The sequence below is a fragment of the Pleurodeles waltl genome, chromosome 4_1 (genome assembly GCF_031143425.1).
Source record: "Pleurodeles waltl isolate 20211129_DDA chromosome 4_1, aPleWal1.hap1.20221129, whole genome shotgun sequence".
NCBI classification, from domain to species: Eukaryota; Metazoa; Chordata; class Amphibia; order Caudata; family Salamandridae; genus Pleurodeles; species Pleurodeles waltl.
Genome location: NC_090442.1, coordinates 500681992 through 500696005, shown reverse-complemented (window position 1 = coordinate 500696005; position 14014 = coordinate 500681992). Strand labels below are relative to the sequence as shown.

At 40.5% G+C, this 14014-nt stretch overlaps 1 protein-coding gene across 2 annotated transcripts in view; it reads right to left on the bottom strand.

The window, feature by feature from the left end:
• Positions 1-13809, bottom strand: part of LUM (lumican) — a 93231-nt gene extending 79422 nt beyond the window's left edge. The window contains exons 1-2 of one of the 2 annotated variants that reach the window (XM_069228798.1): positions 13582-13809; positions 371-494 (exon numbers count right to left, since the gene is read on the bottom strand). In XM_069228798.1, coding sequence (XP_069084899.1) covers positions 371-386 — 16 coding nt within the window. In that variant the 5' untranslated portion in view covers positions 387-494; positions 13582-13809. The remainder of the gene's footprint in view (positions 1-370; positions 495-13581) is intronic. The other variant, XM_069228799.1, reaches the window with a different exon arrangement.
• Between the last annotated feature and the right edge of the window lie 205 nt (positions 13810-14014).

The following is a 14014-nucleotide window of genomic DNA, read 5'->3' as shown; positions in this document are numbered from 1 at the left end:
GTTGGGGAGTAGAAATCAGCTATGGGCTGATCAACAGTGATTAATGTGCTGAGAAAGTGCTGGTGAGCTCCTATGATGCAGGAGGTTCAAAAGCAGGTTAATGATCTGTAGAAGCAAGTGTGTGTGCTGGAGGCCAGGATAGAGGATGGAGAAGTAAAGTCGTCCACAACAACATGAGCATGTTGGTCTTTCTGAAGAAAAAAAAACAGAGGGAGGAAACAATGCAACATTTTTGGAATCCTGGCTGTGAAGTTAACTTGAATCCAAAGGCCTGTCACATCACTAGGCCACAGAGAAAGCTCACAAGGGTCCTGCGATGCCTCCAAAGCATGGTGTACCTCCAAGGACAATAGTGGTGCAGCTTCCTTACCTATCTTTACAGACATTCAGTTACACAGGCGTCCAGAAAAATAGCACCAATTTTGGAGGACAATTAGACGGTTGTTATTTTCCCTGAATATGCAATGATGGTGCAGGTGAGAAGACAATCCTTTCTGGAAATTAAACAGAGGCGGAGACAGATGAATCTCAAATACATGTTGGTCTTCCTAGCAACATTGAAAATCATACTGGATGCGACAACCAAGTGTAGCACATGACTCAACAACTCAGCTAGCAACAGAAGAAGGTACACATTTGTTGGATCCCTGCCCAGTAAGAGAGTGTCAACCTGCAAAACAGGGGAGCTGGCAGATAATCTGTGGCAGGTCAACTATGGTGCACATTGTGCAGCCTCAAAGGGAGGTCCTGCATGTACCACGACGTGGAATCAGGTTTAATTGCTGGATGATGAATTGAAGTCTTGTCCTGACTCCGACAATCGAGGCATGGATGAAGACGATGGTGCTTCAAACAAATGCTTTCAGCTAGTTGTATGTGATTTCACAGAAACCCCATTTAATAGAACAGCATTACTGAGAAACCGTTTCATCTAAATGGTTTAATTGAAATTTTCAGAATGAATGACATTTATCATTTCATTGAAACCAATCAAAAGAATGTCTTTTTTTCAAAATGCATACTTATTTTTAAGGTGTAAATAAAATGGTTGCAGGTCTTACTTCCAGCAACATTTTTACTGAAGGTATTTATTTCAGTCCTTTACATCAGAGGACATTATTTCAGATTTCTATATTTTACATTGTCAAACAATTAGTTTATGTGCTTATACTTCACTGAACCATCACCACCCCTAAACATGATCCATTTCTGCCCCTAAAATTCCTCTCTACGCAAAAACTACACCTATCCCTGATCCCTAAACTCCACTGATTCCTGAGCCCTAAAAGCTCTTTCTAAGTCTAGACTCCTCCCTTTCCTAAACTCCAAAAAGCCCTCACCATAGCTAAACTCCACCCATCTCTGAGGTGTTAAATCCCTTTCTGCTTCTAATCTCTACCAATCTCTTAATCTAAAACTCCCTCAATACCCCTAAACTCCAACCATTCCTGAACCCTTATAATCCCTTTCTATGCTTAAATCCCACACATTCCTGATTCTTTAAAATCCCCTACTCCTAAACTGCACTAATCCCTGAACCATAAAAAAACACCACCTCTAAAATCCACCTGCTTATGACCCTTAAGACCCCTTACCACCCCTAAACTCCCTATCTCTGAACCCTAAAAAAAAACCTGTCTACACATAAACCTATCCCTGAACCCTTGAAACCACATACCACCCTAAACTCCACCCAATCCCAAACATTAAAAACCCTTCACCACCCAAAAACGTTCCCATCATTGAATCTTAAAACTCTCACTAGCCCTAGACTCCTCCGATCCGTAAAACACAAAATAATTAACACCCCTATATACCACCCATGCCTGAACCATAAAAACCCCTCATCACCCTAAACTTCACCCATGCTGGATCCCTAAAAATCCCTCTCTGCCCCTAAACTCCACTCAACCACAAAACCTAAAACCCCCTCATCACCCCCAAACATCACCCATGCCTGAATCCCCTAAAAATTGATTTATTTGAATTTCCTTAAAAATGTCTTGCCTTAAAATTGGTTTTCCATGATTTGATTTTCTCCATGTAGTTTCTCAGTTTTTGTTTTTCCATTAATTCACATACATCATTTACAGCCTATGCTGACCCAATGACAGAAGAAAAAATAATTGCTTAAAAACGTATTTTGTCTCAGCAAGTCACTCCTGTATGTGTAATGATTCTTTAAAATGCAAAGATCCTGTTCAGCAAAATGATTCACCTTGTCTTTTTATTAAGGGACATTTGTCACCAATTTCTAATCTAATAAGCAGCAATTTTTTCACACTAGCCATTTCTGTTACCCTCTTCTCCCAGAAAACCAACCTATGGAGCTACGTGTCACAAATATTGAATTTAGTTGTTGGTTGCTGAATTTAATGTTAGATAGTTTTGACTGAATACATTTCTCTACCATTTCTAATGTCAGCCTCAAATTAGTTAGCAAGAGCAATAAAATACACCACACTCTTCCTGGATACCTTACCTGGGATAATCTACAAACAAGTTTCTACTTTTATTCTTTCTTAGTGTTTGTTAGCATCTTGTTGAAAGATATTATATGTGCAAGTGAGGTTTTACATGCCCTGAGGGGTGTTTTCATTCAAAAGGTTGAGTATTCAATAATGACTAAAATGTACACATGTGATGGTATCAGCAATAGAAGGATTAGAAGCCATGGCTCATAACAAATTAGATGTATTGTACATGTGACCTGGAAGAGGTGTGTTGGTGTAAAACATCCACACTTAAAATGGTTTCTCCTTCCCCTGACCTCACCATTAGAATGGATAAATGACACTTGCAAATACAACCTGAAATAATGGAATATTTGGTGCCTGAGGAATTCGAAGCGGCACAAAGTTCATGCGTACCTGGAGAGAAAGGGAGTTAATATTCTGCTCCTTCATGAGATATATTTAGTGGGAGTTGAACTAAGGATATTGAAAAGCAAATGAAGGGGACAATTGAATGGATCCATAAATTTCTCCTTTACTACAGGAACACTCTTTTGGGTGGATCCACTGACTGATGTAACTGGGCTTACTAGTGATGGTGAGGGTAGATATATTATTTTGAGGTGGACTCTAGACAAGCAACTTATTAGACTAGTTAAAATGTACACATCTAGCTCAGCCAAGGATTAATACCTGGATTCAGTCAAAAGGTTTTCACACAGACATTGGTGTGCAATGAATCATATGTAGCCGTGACTGTGTTCCTAGCATTCAGATGCGTGCCACTTCCAGTTTCTAGTGTTGCAGTGAACTCGGGCTGCCAAGCTTTAACATAAATTTTACAGATGGCTTAGCAATGGGAATTAATCCAATATATGGCAAGTTCACCACCCTGAAAATAGGGAATACTCATGTTACTCACATGGCCATAGTTTGCATACAAGGATTAATGTATTCCTGTCTCAACCAAGCTTGTTAGGGAATATCTTGTACTTGAAATATCTGAGTGGAAAGCTCTCAGATCACAAATTGATCAAACTGACACTGGGGTGGGGGAATCATGCCACCAGAATACCTGCCTACATGGCATCAGCAGTCCGTGGCACTTTAGATGCACCATCTAGAAATATATTATGAACCACTATCACAGAGTTTATTGCAGAGAACACAGTAATAGCCTGTGATCTTATTGCCTGTTTGATTAGAACAGACAGACTATAGGCACCTATCACGGCCGTCCACACTCTAAACAACATTGTGGTCAACAACCAATTCAGCGTCAAAGATACGCTGCATTCATTTAATTCCCAGCTGTATAAGTAAATAATTACACACACTGTGGTATTATGATGAACATCTGTCAGAGGAACACAATTAAGATATTTTTATCACCTGACCATTGCTTCAATTGGATACACCTTTGGTCATTGCAGAGATAAAACAGGTAGTGAAGGTCTCACTAAGAGTAGGACAGTGGGGAGAGATCACCTACTAGAAGAATGTTATGCCATTTATATGTAGGTGCACACACCTTGGTTATTGCAAGTATTCTCATCCTCTAAAAAAGCAAACTCAGCATCAATTGTTGCCCTGCCAAAATCTGCGAGAAACTCCTTGGATCTGGGATGCGACCACCCCTTGACTATGCTAAATCCCAATTATGAGATACTTGCGAAGGTGCTGGCAAATACATTTTCCCTACTATTAACTGAACTAACCTTCCCTAATCAGTCCGGTTTTATACCAGAAAAAGTTTATAGATTGTACCATCTGATCGATAACTCTCTGCCGAGTGATGACATTTCAGCAGTGGGTATCGTAGACATGGATAAAGATTTGTTAACTGTGGATTGGTTGTTCTTGCAGGTGGTGATAGAGATTTGGGAACAGGGATCGAATTCAGGAAATGGGTCCGATTGCAATATGCAAGACCAATAGCATGTGTCTGTAATGGTAGGGCTGTACAGAGGGTGATGAGCGAAGGTTTACCTCTTTCCCAATTGCTGCTAACTCTTGCAATGGAACTCGTAGCAGCAATGCTTATGAGAGAACAAATTGCTAAGGAACACAGTACAGTGGATGATGTCCTGTTGTACCTCCATAATATGGTGGGGTACCTCCGAGTTTACCTTGACCATCTTAACGGGTTTGGAGCACTTGTTGTGAATCATGTAAAATCATGAATATTCCCATTAAGACCCTGAAAAGCCCATGGTGAGGACCAACTCCCTATGCACCCACAGAAGTGGAGCCCAGGTTTTCCATGATGATGGTGATACAATCAAGGGAAATCTGGAAGGATGAGGATGGCTGCAAGAGAAGCTAGTAAATTCTGGAATAAATTACCACTTTTAAAATGTGTATGCTTGCTTCGGCTAAATTGGTGCCTTATATTCCTTTGCCAATGTGATGATAGTGATACCTAGCAATGTTTATAAGGGCCTCAATAAACTTGGACCTCCTGTGGGAAAGTCATAGAAACAAGGTAGCATTTTAAAACCACAACTACTGTCATCAGTTGGAGAGCTTGCAGCTCAAGATCTGGAGAATTATAATTTATCTCAACTGCTAACTTCAAGTAGGCGCAGGTAGAAAAGTCAGGTTTGGTCTAAAAAGGATTGCAATTTAAAACCCTCAATAATAGTGAGGTTTTAGAAAGTTGGCATTTTCTTGCCCTAACCCTTTGGTACCCGTAGCCTGTATCCTGGGTCCCATGACTTGGTGTAGCTGGCAATTAATACTTGTGTCTTGCTCCCAGACAGTGAGACAAAGGGGCAATAGATGTTGACAGGATGGGCCATTTCTGAATTGATAGAGGGACCGGGCTGTAACCTACCACACATACTCATCATAAACACTGTGTCTCAGCATATACACAAAGGTTTTCATACAAGTCTATTATGACCGCCGACAAGCTGGGGGCAGGGCATGGAGGCAGGAAATTTGAGATACTTCTGCAGGGGGAAGACTCTAGAAGCTTCTCCCACTTCACAGTTGGCAGCATGTGTACATATTGGACCCTCAGACCTCTTAAGTACACTCCTGGACCTGTGGAAGCTTCACAGAAGGGACTGCTGTGCTGCTGTGCTGCACGAAGTACTGGTATTATGCTGACCTGCTGCCTGAGTGAAAAGGATTTGGCCTGCATCTTAAACTTAGAACCATCAGATTGACTCCAGGGGCTAGTAGGCTAGCCTTCTGATTAGAGCCTCACGGACAGAAAAGTCTTCAACCATCTTGAGCCTAGCACCTGGACTCTGTCTGATGTGAGTCTTGATCTCCAGGTGGTGCACACCTAGTCCTGGACCATTGGAAGTGGGAGTAAAGGTGCTCTACCAGCCCAGCAGTGTTCCAAGCAGAATCAACACTGTGTGATGCATCGCCTCGCAACCTCGCATTAGAACCTCCATTACCCGATGCATCCTCGAAGAAGAACCGCACCTCACAGCATCCTCGATGCAGGACCTTGCGTCACAGCCCCAGTTCCTCGAACCACATCTGCATAACGCATCCTTGACCCAGGACCAAGCATCACAGCTGGGAATCACTGTTGTGTGAGACATTCTTTATTCAGGACCTCTCAATGCTCTGCAGTCAGGATTCAAGGTACTTTGTTCAGTGGGCCTAACTTGGTTAATGTATCCGGGCTGTACCCTATCATAGTTGGCCTGAACTTGTGACTTTGTCTCAGTCTGGTGCAACCAGATAGCCAATGTTGGCACTTTGTACTTTTAAGCACTATTTTGACTTAATCCTCTACAATTGCATATCTCTGGTTCTGCTAATGGGATTTTTGTCACGTTGGTGCCAATTATTTTAATGAACTTTACTCTGCTCTAAATTGATCTGGGATTTTTCTTGTGTTATATTTTCACTTTATTACTGTTTGATGTGTTGCATAAATATTTCACACGTTGTCTCTAAGTAAAGCTGGACTGCCTTTGTGCCAAGCTATGGCTACCTTTGTGCCAAGCTGCCACAGGGTTGAGCACAGGGTTACATTGGGGTTTACTTGTGTTCAACCCTGACGGGAATTGTTACTGCTTGAGTGGAGTTTTAACCCTCAACCAGTAACCCAGCTTCCTACATTTACAAATGTGTTAACATAAGGAGCAATTAAAGGAGTGATCACAACCCTGTTTAAGGATGTCCTGCACTAGACTAAACTGCATATGTCACCAATGAGGGAACACTAGGAATGCGAATTACAGAGACAATTGATGCTGAAAGAACAGGCACACATTACTGTGAGATCTAAATTGATACAATTTAAAATTCTACATAGAGCTTGTCTTACTTAGCAAAGACTCCTTAAGATGTACTCCAATGCTCCTGATGAATGCCAGCATGTCGTCATGATGGTGCTGACATTGAACATATGTTTAATGCTCACTGGAACTGACACAGTGCTAGGACTCAGTCTATACACTGATTCAGGTTGCAACTTGCAGGAATTACCGTCCTGAGCTTGCAGGGAACATTCTAGACGTATACTAACGGGTTTAAACGGCCAAACTGGAAGATAGGTTTGCAAATTTGGCATTGTTGCTCGCTAAGCATCTTTGGAGAACCGAATGAAAGAACTACCAAAGTGGGCAGAGATGGAGGCAGGTATACTTGCTACACTATACCGAAAAAGGAAATTCAGAACAGGTGTAACGATATGGGATGCAATGACTGTGGCATTAAAGTCCAAAACTGATGAAAGGCCACCTTAGTTGAACTATTCTCACCCTGTCACCTTATCAGCTCCCCGCATGCAAAAGGTTATTGCTAGTATGCAGAATGTTTCACTACCACTTCATTATTTTACAATAAATGGTACATTATTGACTATATTTCGACTTTTTATTTACATGTCGACTTGGTGATGGCTATATTTTAATCTGTAACTAATTGTGTTAATAGAAATCGCCGATGCAATGGATTTGATTACACTAAATGGTATGTGAGTGGTTATTATGTTCAAGAGATAAGTATACGGTTTGTAAACTCGATGTCCTACTGAAAGGGAAATTAATAAGCAAGATGTACAAAAAAAGAAACACTCGCCAACTCAGATCATAAAATGAGCTTTATGAGAGCCACAAGTGGCAGATGCAGTAATTTGTTTAATCCTTAAGTGTTTCCTCCTCCTTTAGTGTCATTGAAACATGTTCATCCTTGCCCCTCCATTCACTGTTCATTAGCCTCCATTCATCCTCGATTCACTCTTCATTCACATTCTGCTCTCCGTTCACTCTCAATTCACTATTCGCCTACCATTCACAAAGCATTCATCATTCAACCATCATACTCCACGACAGAACACTACGAGGGACTCCATTTGGTCTAGACAATAATCAAGGCATTTGCAGATAAATATGTTTTGATCATAGTACCTCACATTGGGTAATGGCATTTTTTAAATAGTTTAATTAAAATTGTAAAAGGATAATTTGGAGGATCACTACTGGTATGCCATTGAATTGCCTATGGATAATTGTGAGGCACAGTAGCTAGAATGCTGGTCAGAGAAATTGTGAAATGATTGTGCCCATGGAGTACAAGGAGTCGGAGTTCTACTGAGTGCTTCATACCATACTTCAGTATGGTGCTAATCCAGTTGATTAAGCTCCACCCAGTGGTTTGTTATATGTTTAACTTAAAGAAATAGAAAGCATCACTGGGCTAATCAAACAGGTACTGGAAACAAGATCCTGATGATGCACCTATAGGTTATATGTAATTCTAGCCCGCATTCTGGACTCACGATATTATACAATTTTGTCAATAACTGTTTCAAAAAAGGCTTTTTGAAGCTCATTGTGTGGAAGCATTGCTATCCTCTTTTATAAATGGCAATGATAGACAAATTCATCTCCTAGACTTTGCAAAAATTCTTTCGCGGAAATCAATTTAAAACTCCCAAATGCATTGTCATCTTTTAAGAGATTGAATCTTACAGAGTAAAGAAGGTTTAGATCTAAGCGTTCCACCACTGATACCATATTGTAGTTGAGGCTTTTACAGGAGAAATATGCACAGAGGATCGTGACCTCTATGGGGGTAACATTGAATAATTAGGAGATTCTGATGGACTTCCACACTGTTTTTATAGCACTTGTACTAATAATTTGATTCGAATTTGAATTCTTCCTTTTAACCCCATATTGGTGTTGTGTCTATGCATTTCATTATGTATGCAGCCAATATTTGGTTGATATCCGATATCTCTGATTGGTCTACATTGCATTTGGTTTGTGAGTTATGGTTGGCATGGCAGATGCCTGAACTATGGTATGCAGATTTAATCACACCTAACATACATACCGACACACACAAAACAATATTTATGACACAATATTTCTACCAGGCAGTGATTTGGTTAGAATATACTGGTAGCAAAATGCCTTACGTGCCTGACTTGTAATTAACAACATGGAAAGGGTGGTTACAAATTAATGATTTCAGGGAAATGTTCAACTATAAAAATGCCTTGGAGAAACAATATCCTTTATGCCAATTCTGCCAATATAATTGATCTTCTAGACTCATGTATTTTCTGCTCTTTCCTTGCATGTTCATCTCCTTCCTGTGAGATGGACCCTGTACCCTAACTATAGAAGGCCATATTTCTTTGCCTCATTTAGTATCAACTGTTTCAGGTTTCTCTCTTAGACTATCTGGTTTTGCACTCCTTTAGGAAGGAGCCTCCTAGAACTAGACCTCTGTGATTCAGTCCTGTCATCTACAGTCCTGCAAAGTTGTTGCCACACACGTATACAGCAATTCAACCTTTCAACATCTACCCTGAAGATCATATTCTGCATATCATGTCCTGCAATCAGGACTCAGTTCTGAAAATGATTATTATGCCTTCTTGCTTTTTCTTTCTCCTTCTCTGGAAAGACTTTACATGAATTGGAAGGCTCCTTTTCATCTTTCTTCTCTGTAGATGAAGCCATCATCTAGTCTACAATGTTTTCAGCCCTACTTCTGGAATGTGTATTCCCAGCTGACATTCAACAGTAGGCGTTCTCAATCTTCGAACAATGTGTGACTTTGCCTTTATAAGACTTTCAATCTATCTCTAAGAAAAGTTTCATATATTCTTTAAAAAACTGTCACATTGTGACTGAACACGCCTCACGTTGGTAGCCATGTTTATTCATGACTGCTATATTCAGCTACAAAAGCAAATCTTCAATTATTTTGAAATTAACACACTGTTTGGTCTGGATCAGACAAGCAGGCTATTGCGATGGAGAAGAACAGTAATTGTGCCTGGATCCAGGTGTTGTTGAATCTATCTCTCACATACAGCACAATTAACCACAATGCCTTCCTCAAAAAGCTGTATTACACAGAACTGATGGATACAGCCTTCACAGTCACATAGATCACAATTGCCATAGTACAACCTTCACCATATGCAACCACTTGTGGTCTACTCCAGGGCTCAGCCAAGAAACACTTAGTATACACATGCTCACAGTGTTCTAAAAGATCCACTCAAGCAATATACATTTTTCTAACCAGACTGAAGATACCAAACAGCTCTGTAAACTGATCCCATTGACTGAAAGCTAGTACAAGAACTTCACAAACTGCTTTCTTGCCAATTGACCGTTGAGTGTGCCACAGTATTCTAAAGATCTCTTCAAAACCGAAATCAATATATAAGATACCCTGCCTTCAGCATGATCACTGACCCTCTGACCAGTGAGTTGTTCCTTGTAGTCTGTCATGTAAAGCACCTATGATGTTTAATAGACACGGGTTGAAAGGTGGTCCTTCACACTGCAACACGAATGTGTTTTAGCTTGAAAACCATGCACATAACGTTGTATTTCCTTAATTGTTCCTCATAGAATCCACGCCAATTTGGCCTTTGTGCTCTGTAGGCTAGATTAGTGCTAATCCAGGGGTCTCTTGGAGAATCATCTTGACTATCTTTAGTGCCTCTAGCTGACTACCATACCAAGACTCTGCATCACCAGCAGCTATGTGTCTTTAGTGGATGCTGGTTCATGAAAGTATTACATTTTAATCTCGCTTCAACGAGCACCAAAACTCTGATTTTGAAAGAGAAATATACCTAACAAGGGTGAATAAACCCATCCATCATATCCAAACTGTCCCTAGTGTTAAGAAAAAAGTATACTGATAGTTAAGATGTTTTAGTTCAGGCACCCAGATGGTGGTACACTCCTCCGTTACAGCTAGGAATTATTAAGGACTACTTTCTTTACAAGTGCACCTTAAACCATTTACACTGGGGAAATCAGTAATATTTAGCAACTAACATTACGTAAATGCAACTACCTACCGGGATTTCTGCTTCTAGTAAGAACACATGGCACAAACTGGCATAACATAAATCATAATTCTTTCTGATGTTTTTGTACATCAAAACCTGTAAACCTTGGTGTAAAGGTACACTAAATGATTAAACATGTTTTTGCCACAATGACAATAAAACCGGTCAACTTTGTTCCCCCCTCAAGTTCGAAATCTCTCCTGACCCACTGAAGTTACAGAATTTACCTGTCCATCCCCCTCCCCCCCATGCGTCAGCATAAGCACTGGCAGAAGCTCATGCATTGCAAGTGAGCAATGATGTCAATGGGTGTAGTTCTTGAGTCAGTGGTTGTAGGTGCAGTGAAGAGTCGAGTTGGTGCAAATGTCACTCAGTAGACACATATTTTGCAAGCCTCAATGCAGGTGCTACTGTCTGTGAGGGCAGTGCAAGTCCCAATGCCAATGAGTGCTGAAGCAGCTATTTGGGGGTAACTGCAGCTAATTGTGGGTAAAATGTCAGTGACATTTTTTGCTGATACCGTGGAGGTGCCATAAGATGCAGGTTCCCGGGGTATTGGCCACACTAACACGATGTTTACGTCTGTGCCTTATGGTCCATCCGATTTACACCAAGGTAATTGCTGGGTAACTGTTCTCTTCTGACACAGCCATAGGAGGCAACTGGTGCTGTGTTAGTATTACTTAGTGCTCGTGACAATGGATGAAAGTGACCCCTATGTGTCAATGAGAGTTGGTGGAGGCCAGTCAGTGGGGGGCCCTACCACTTTTTTGTCTTCTATTTCTGTCATTCTGTCTCCCATTCTTCTCGTGTGTCTCCCTGCCTGCCTTGAATTCCCACTTAATGTCTGCCTGGCTTTCAGTCTGCCTCTGTGTCTATCTATCTATCTATCTATCTATCTATCTATCTATCTATCTATCTATCTATCTATCTATCTATCTATCTATCTATCTATCTATCTATCTATCTATCTATCTATCTATCTATCTATCTATCTATCTCTGCGGATCTAGATACCTAAATACCAATCTGCCTACCAACCTATCCCCTACCTACCTACCTATGTGTCTGACTGCCTACTTGCATCCCTGTTTTTCTGTCTATCTGCATCATCAAAATCTGCTGTTGAAGAGAAGTAAAGGCACTATATTCACGATGCAAAACACAACAAGGAATGTTATTATCTACTTGGACTTAGTTGTCGATCTTTATATCCCTTTCTCTCTGGTGATAAGCATTTGTTATACTATGCCTGCATACAAAAGCTTTATCTCTTCGAAAAATGTGATCCGTTATCTCGTCCGTCATCTTTAAATACATGTATTCGTCCGCGTTTCCTCAGCCAAGGTGTGTGTCATCTTCAAGTGATCTGAAATGCTGAGTCATTAAGCATCTGTATGATTCAGAAAAAGCTGGTAAACCGGGCTTTTCAAGTTGCCAATGATAAAAAGCTGATAACTCAATGAAAACTATAACCTTGCAGCACATGACCTCAAAACTAAATAGAAAGAAACACTTGCCCAAAATATCGTGTGTAGCTAAGCCTGCTATATAAAGATAGACAACAAAATTCACAAGTCTTCTATGGGCTACATAGAAAACATAAAAAGCATACTCTATCTTTTCAGCTCCTGTTTAATATTCATCTACCTCAATAATGCATATTATCCATGCTGGCTGTATACTCCAGGTTGTTTTAAGATTTGCCAAAATACGTTTCTAATTTAATAAATTACTGTCGAGTACTTGACAAACTGAGCTGACAAACCGCTTGAGCCAAACACACGCACACACACACACCCACACACCCCACCCACACACACACCAATATGTAGTGGTTGCCAAAAACCTCCATAAGAATAGCGTCAGAAATGATGACAGTCATGAAAATGAATCCCTGAAATGAAAGCTGGCACTTAGGTTTTAAGGGTGAGCAGAAACATAAATCATGAATAAGGAATGATTCGTCTTAATAATCCACTTACATGTGTTGAAATATTACTGTAAAACGGCATTAACTGTGCATCATCTGGTGACATGATGTTCCAGCTATAGAGCACCTGATGCAGACCAGCCAAAACATCAGTAACAAACACTTGCGTTCCACATAGCTGGTTTTCAGAATGCACACAATATAAAAAAGGATATGAGTCTTGCGATAAACACAATATAATGACATATCATAATATTTTTTTAACCATTCAATACTTGTGGACACAAGATTCCAACTCTATCTCGAATTGGAGTTAAAAATGAAACAATGAAAAACCTCACAACTACTGCAAGTGCAATGATGAATTATAGAAACACGTTAGTGCATAAAAAAGAATAAAAAATAGATAAAAATATAAAAATAGAAATAAATAGAAAAATAAAAATATCGTTTCAGTGTTAACATTATGAGGATGAGTTACCAAATGTTACTTTGGCGAATTGAAGTGCTCATGAACAAGTTCTGCTGCCAACGTGTCACAACCAACTATGTACCGTGATCCCTGCCCTAGAACAACCCAATGATCGCCAACAAACCAAGAGCTCCAAAGGCGTGTCAGGCACAACATAATTGGGTTTCACAAATGCACTTTAAAATAATAGTGCATATTTTATTTTCACCTGCGGCAAGCGTAAGAATTGAAAACAGGCATCGACCAGAATTTCAAGCAAACTATTAAAACCGAGCGTCAAAAGTTCTGGTCATTTTGCAATTAGCAAACTTCCACTGCATCTTTTTTCACGTGCATTGCGATGCAGCCGCAGTACCCTTCCCCACACTCACAGGCACAGTTTGCAAGTTTTCATTCAAATCTGGGCTTGCACGGTGCTTACCTTTCCACAGTACGGCTGCGTTCTTTCACTTCTCCTCACTGATGCGATTGACCGAGGCAGTGAGAGCCCTGTATTCTGTAAAGAGTGCCAGGAGTGAAGCGGCTGCCAGAACCTCTGCGGTGCAGAACTGAGGAGAAAGGAGAGAAAAAAAGGAAAGAAAAAAGCCCCTCGCAGGCTGCTCTGCAGAGCCGCTATGTCATCATGGTGAGCCTGTGGTCTGGTACAGGAAACATATTGCTCTTTAACCAATTGCAGGTGTATGGACAAGCTAGGACAGCCCATCTGCAATTATAATGTAACGGGAGAGATCAGTATGGAAAACTTCATAGTAGGTTTGAGCTGCCACTGCTAAGGCGGAGCAAAAGAAATCTATAAAGTCTGGACAACTGTGGATAATTGATGCAACTTTATAATGTTAAGTTTCACCCCATAT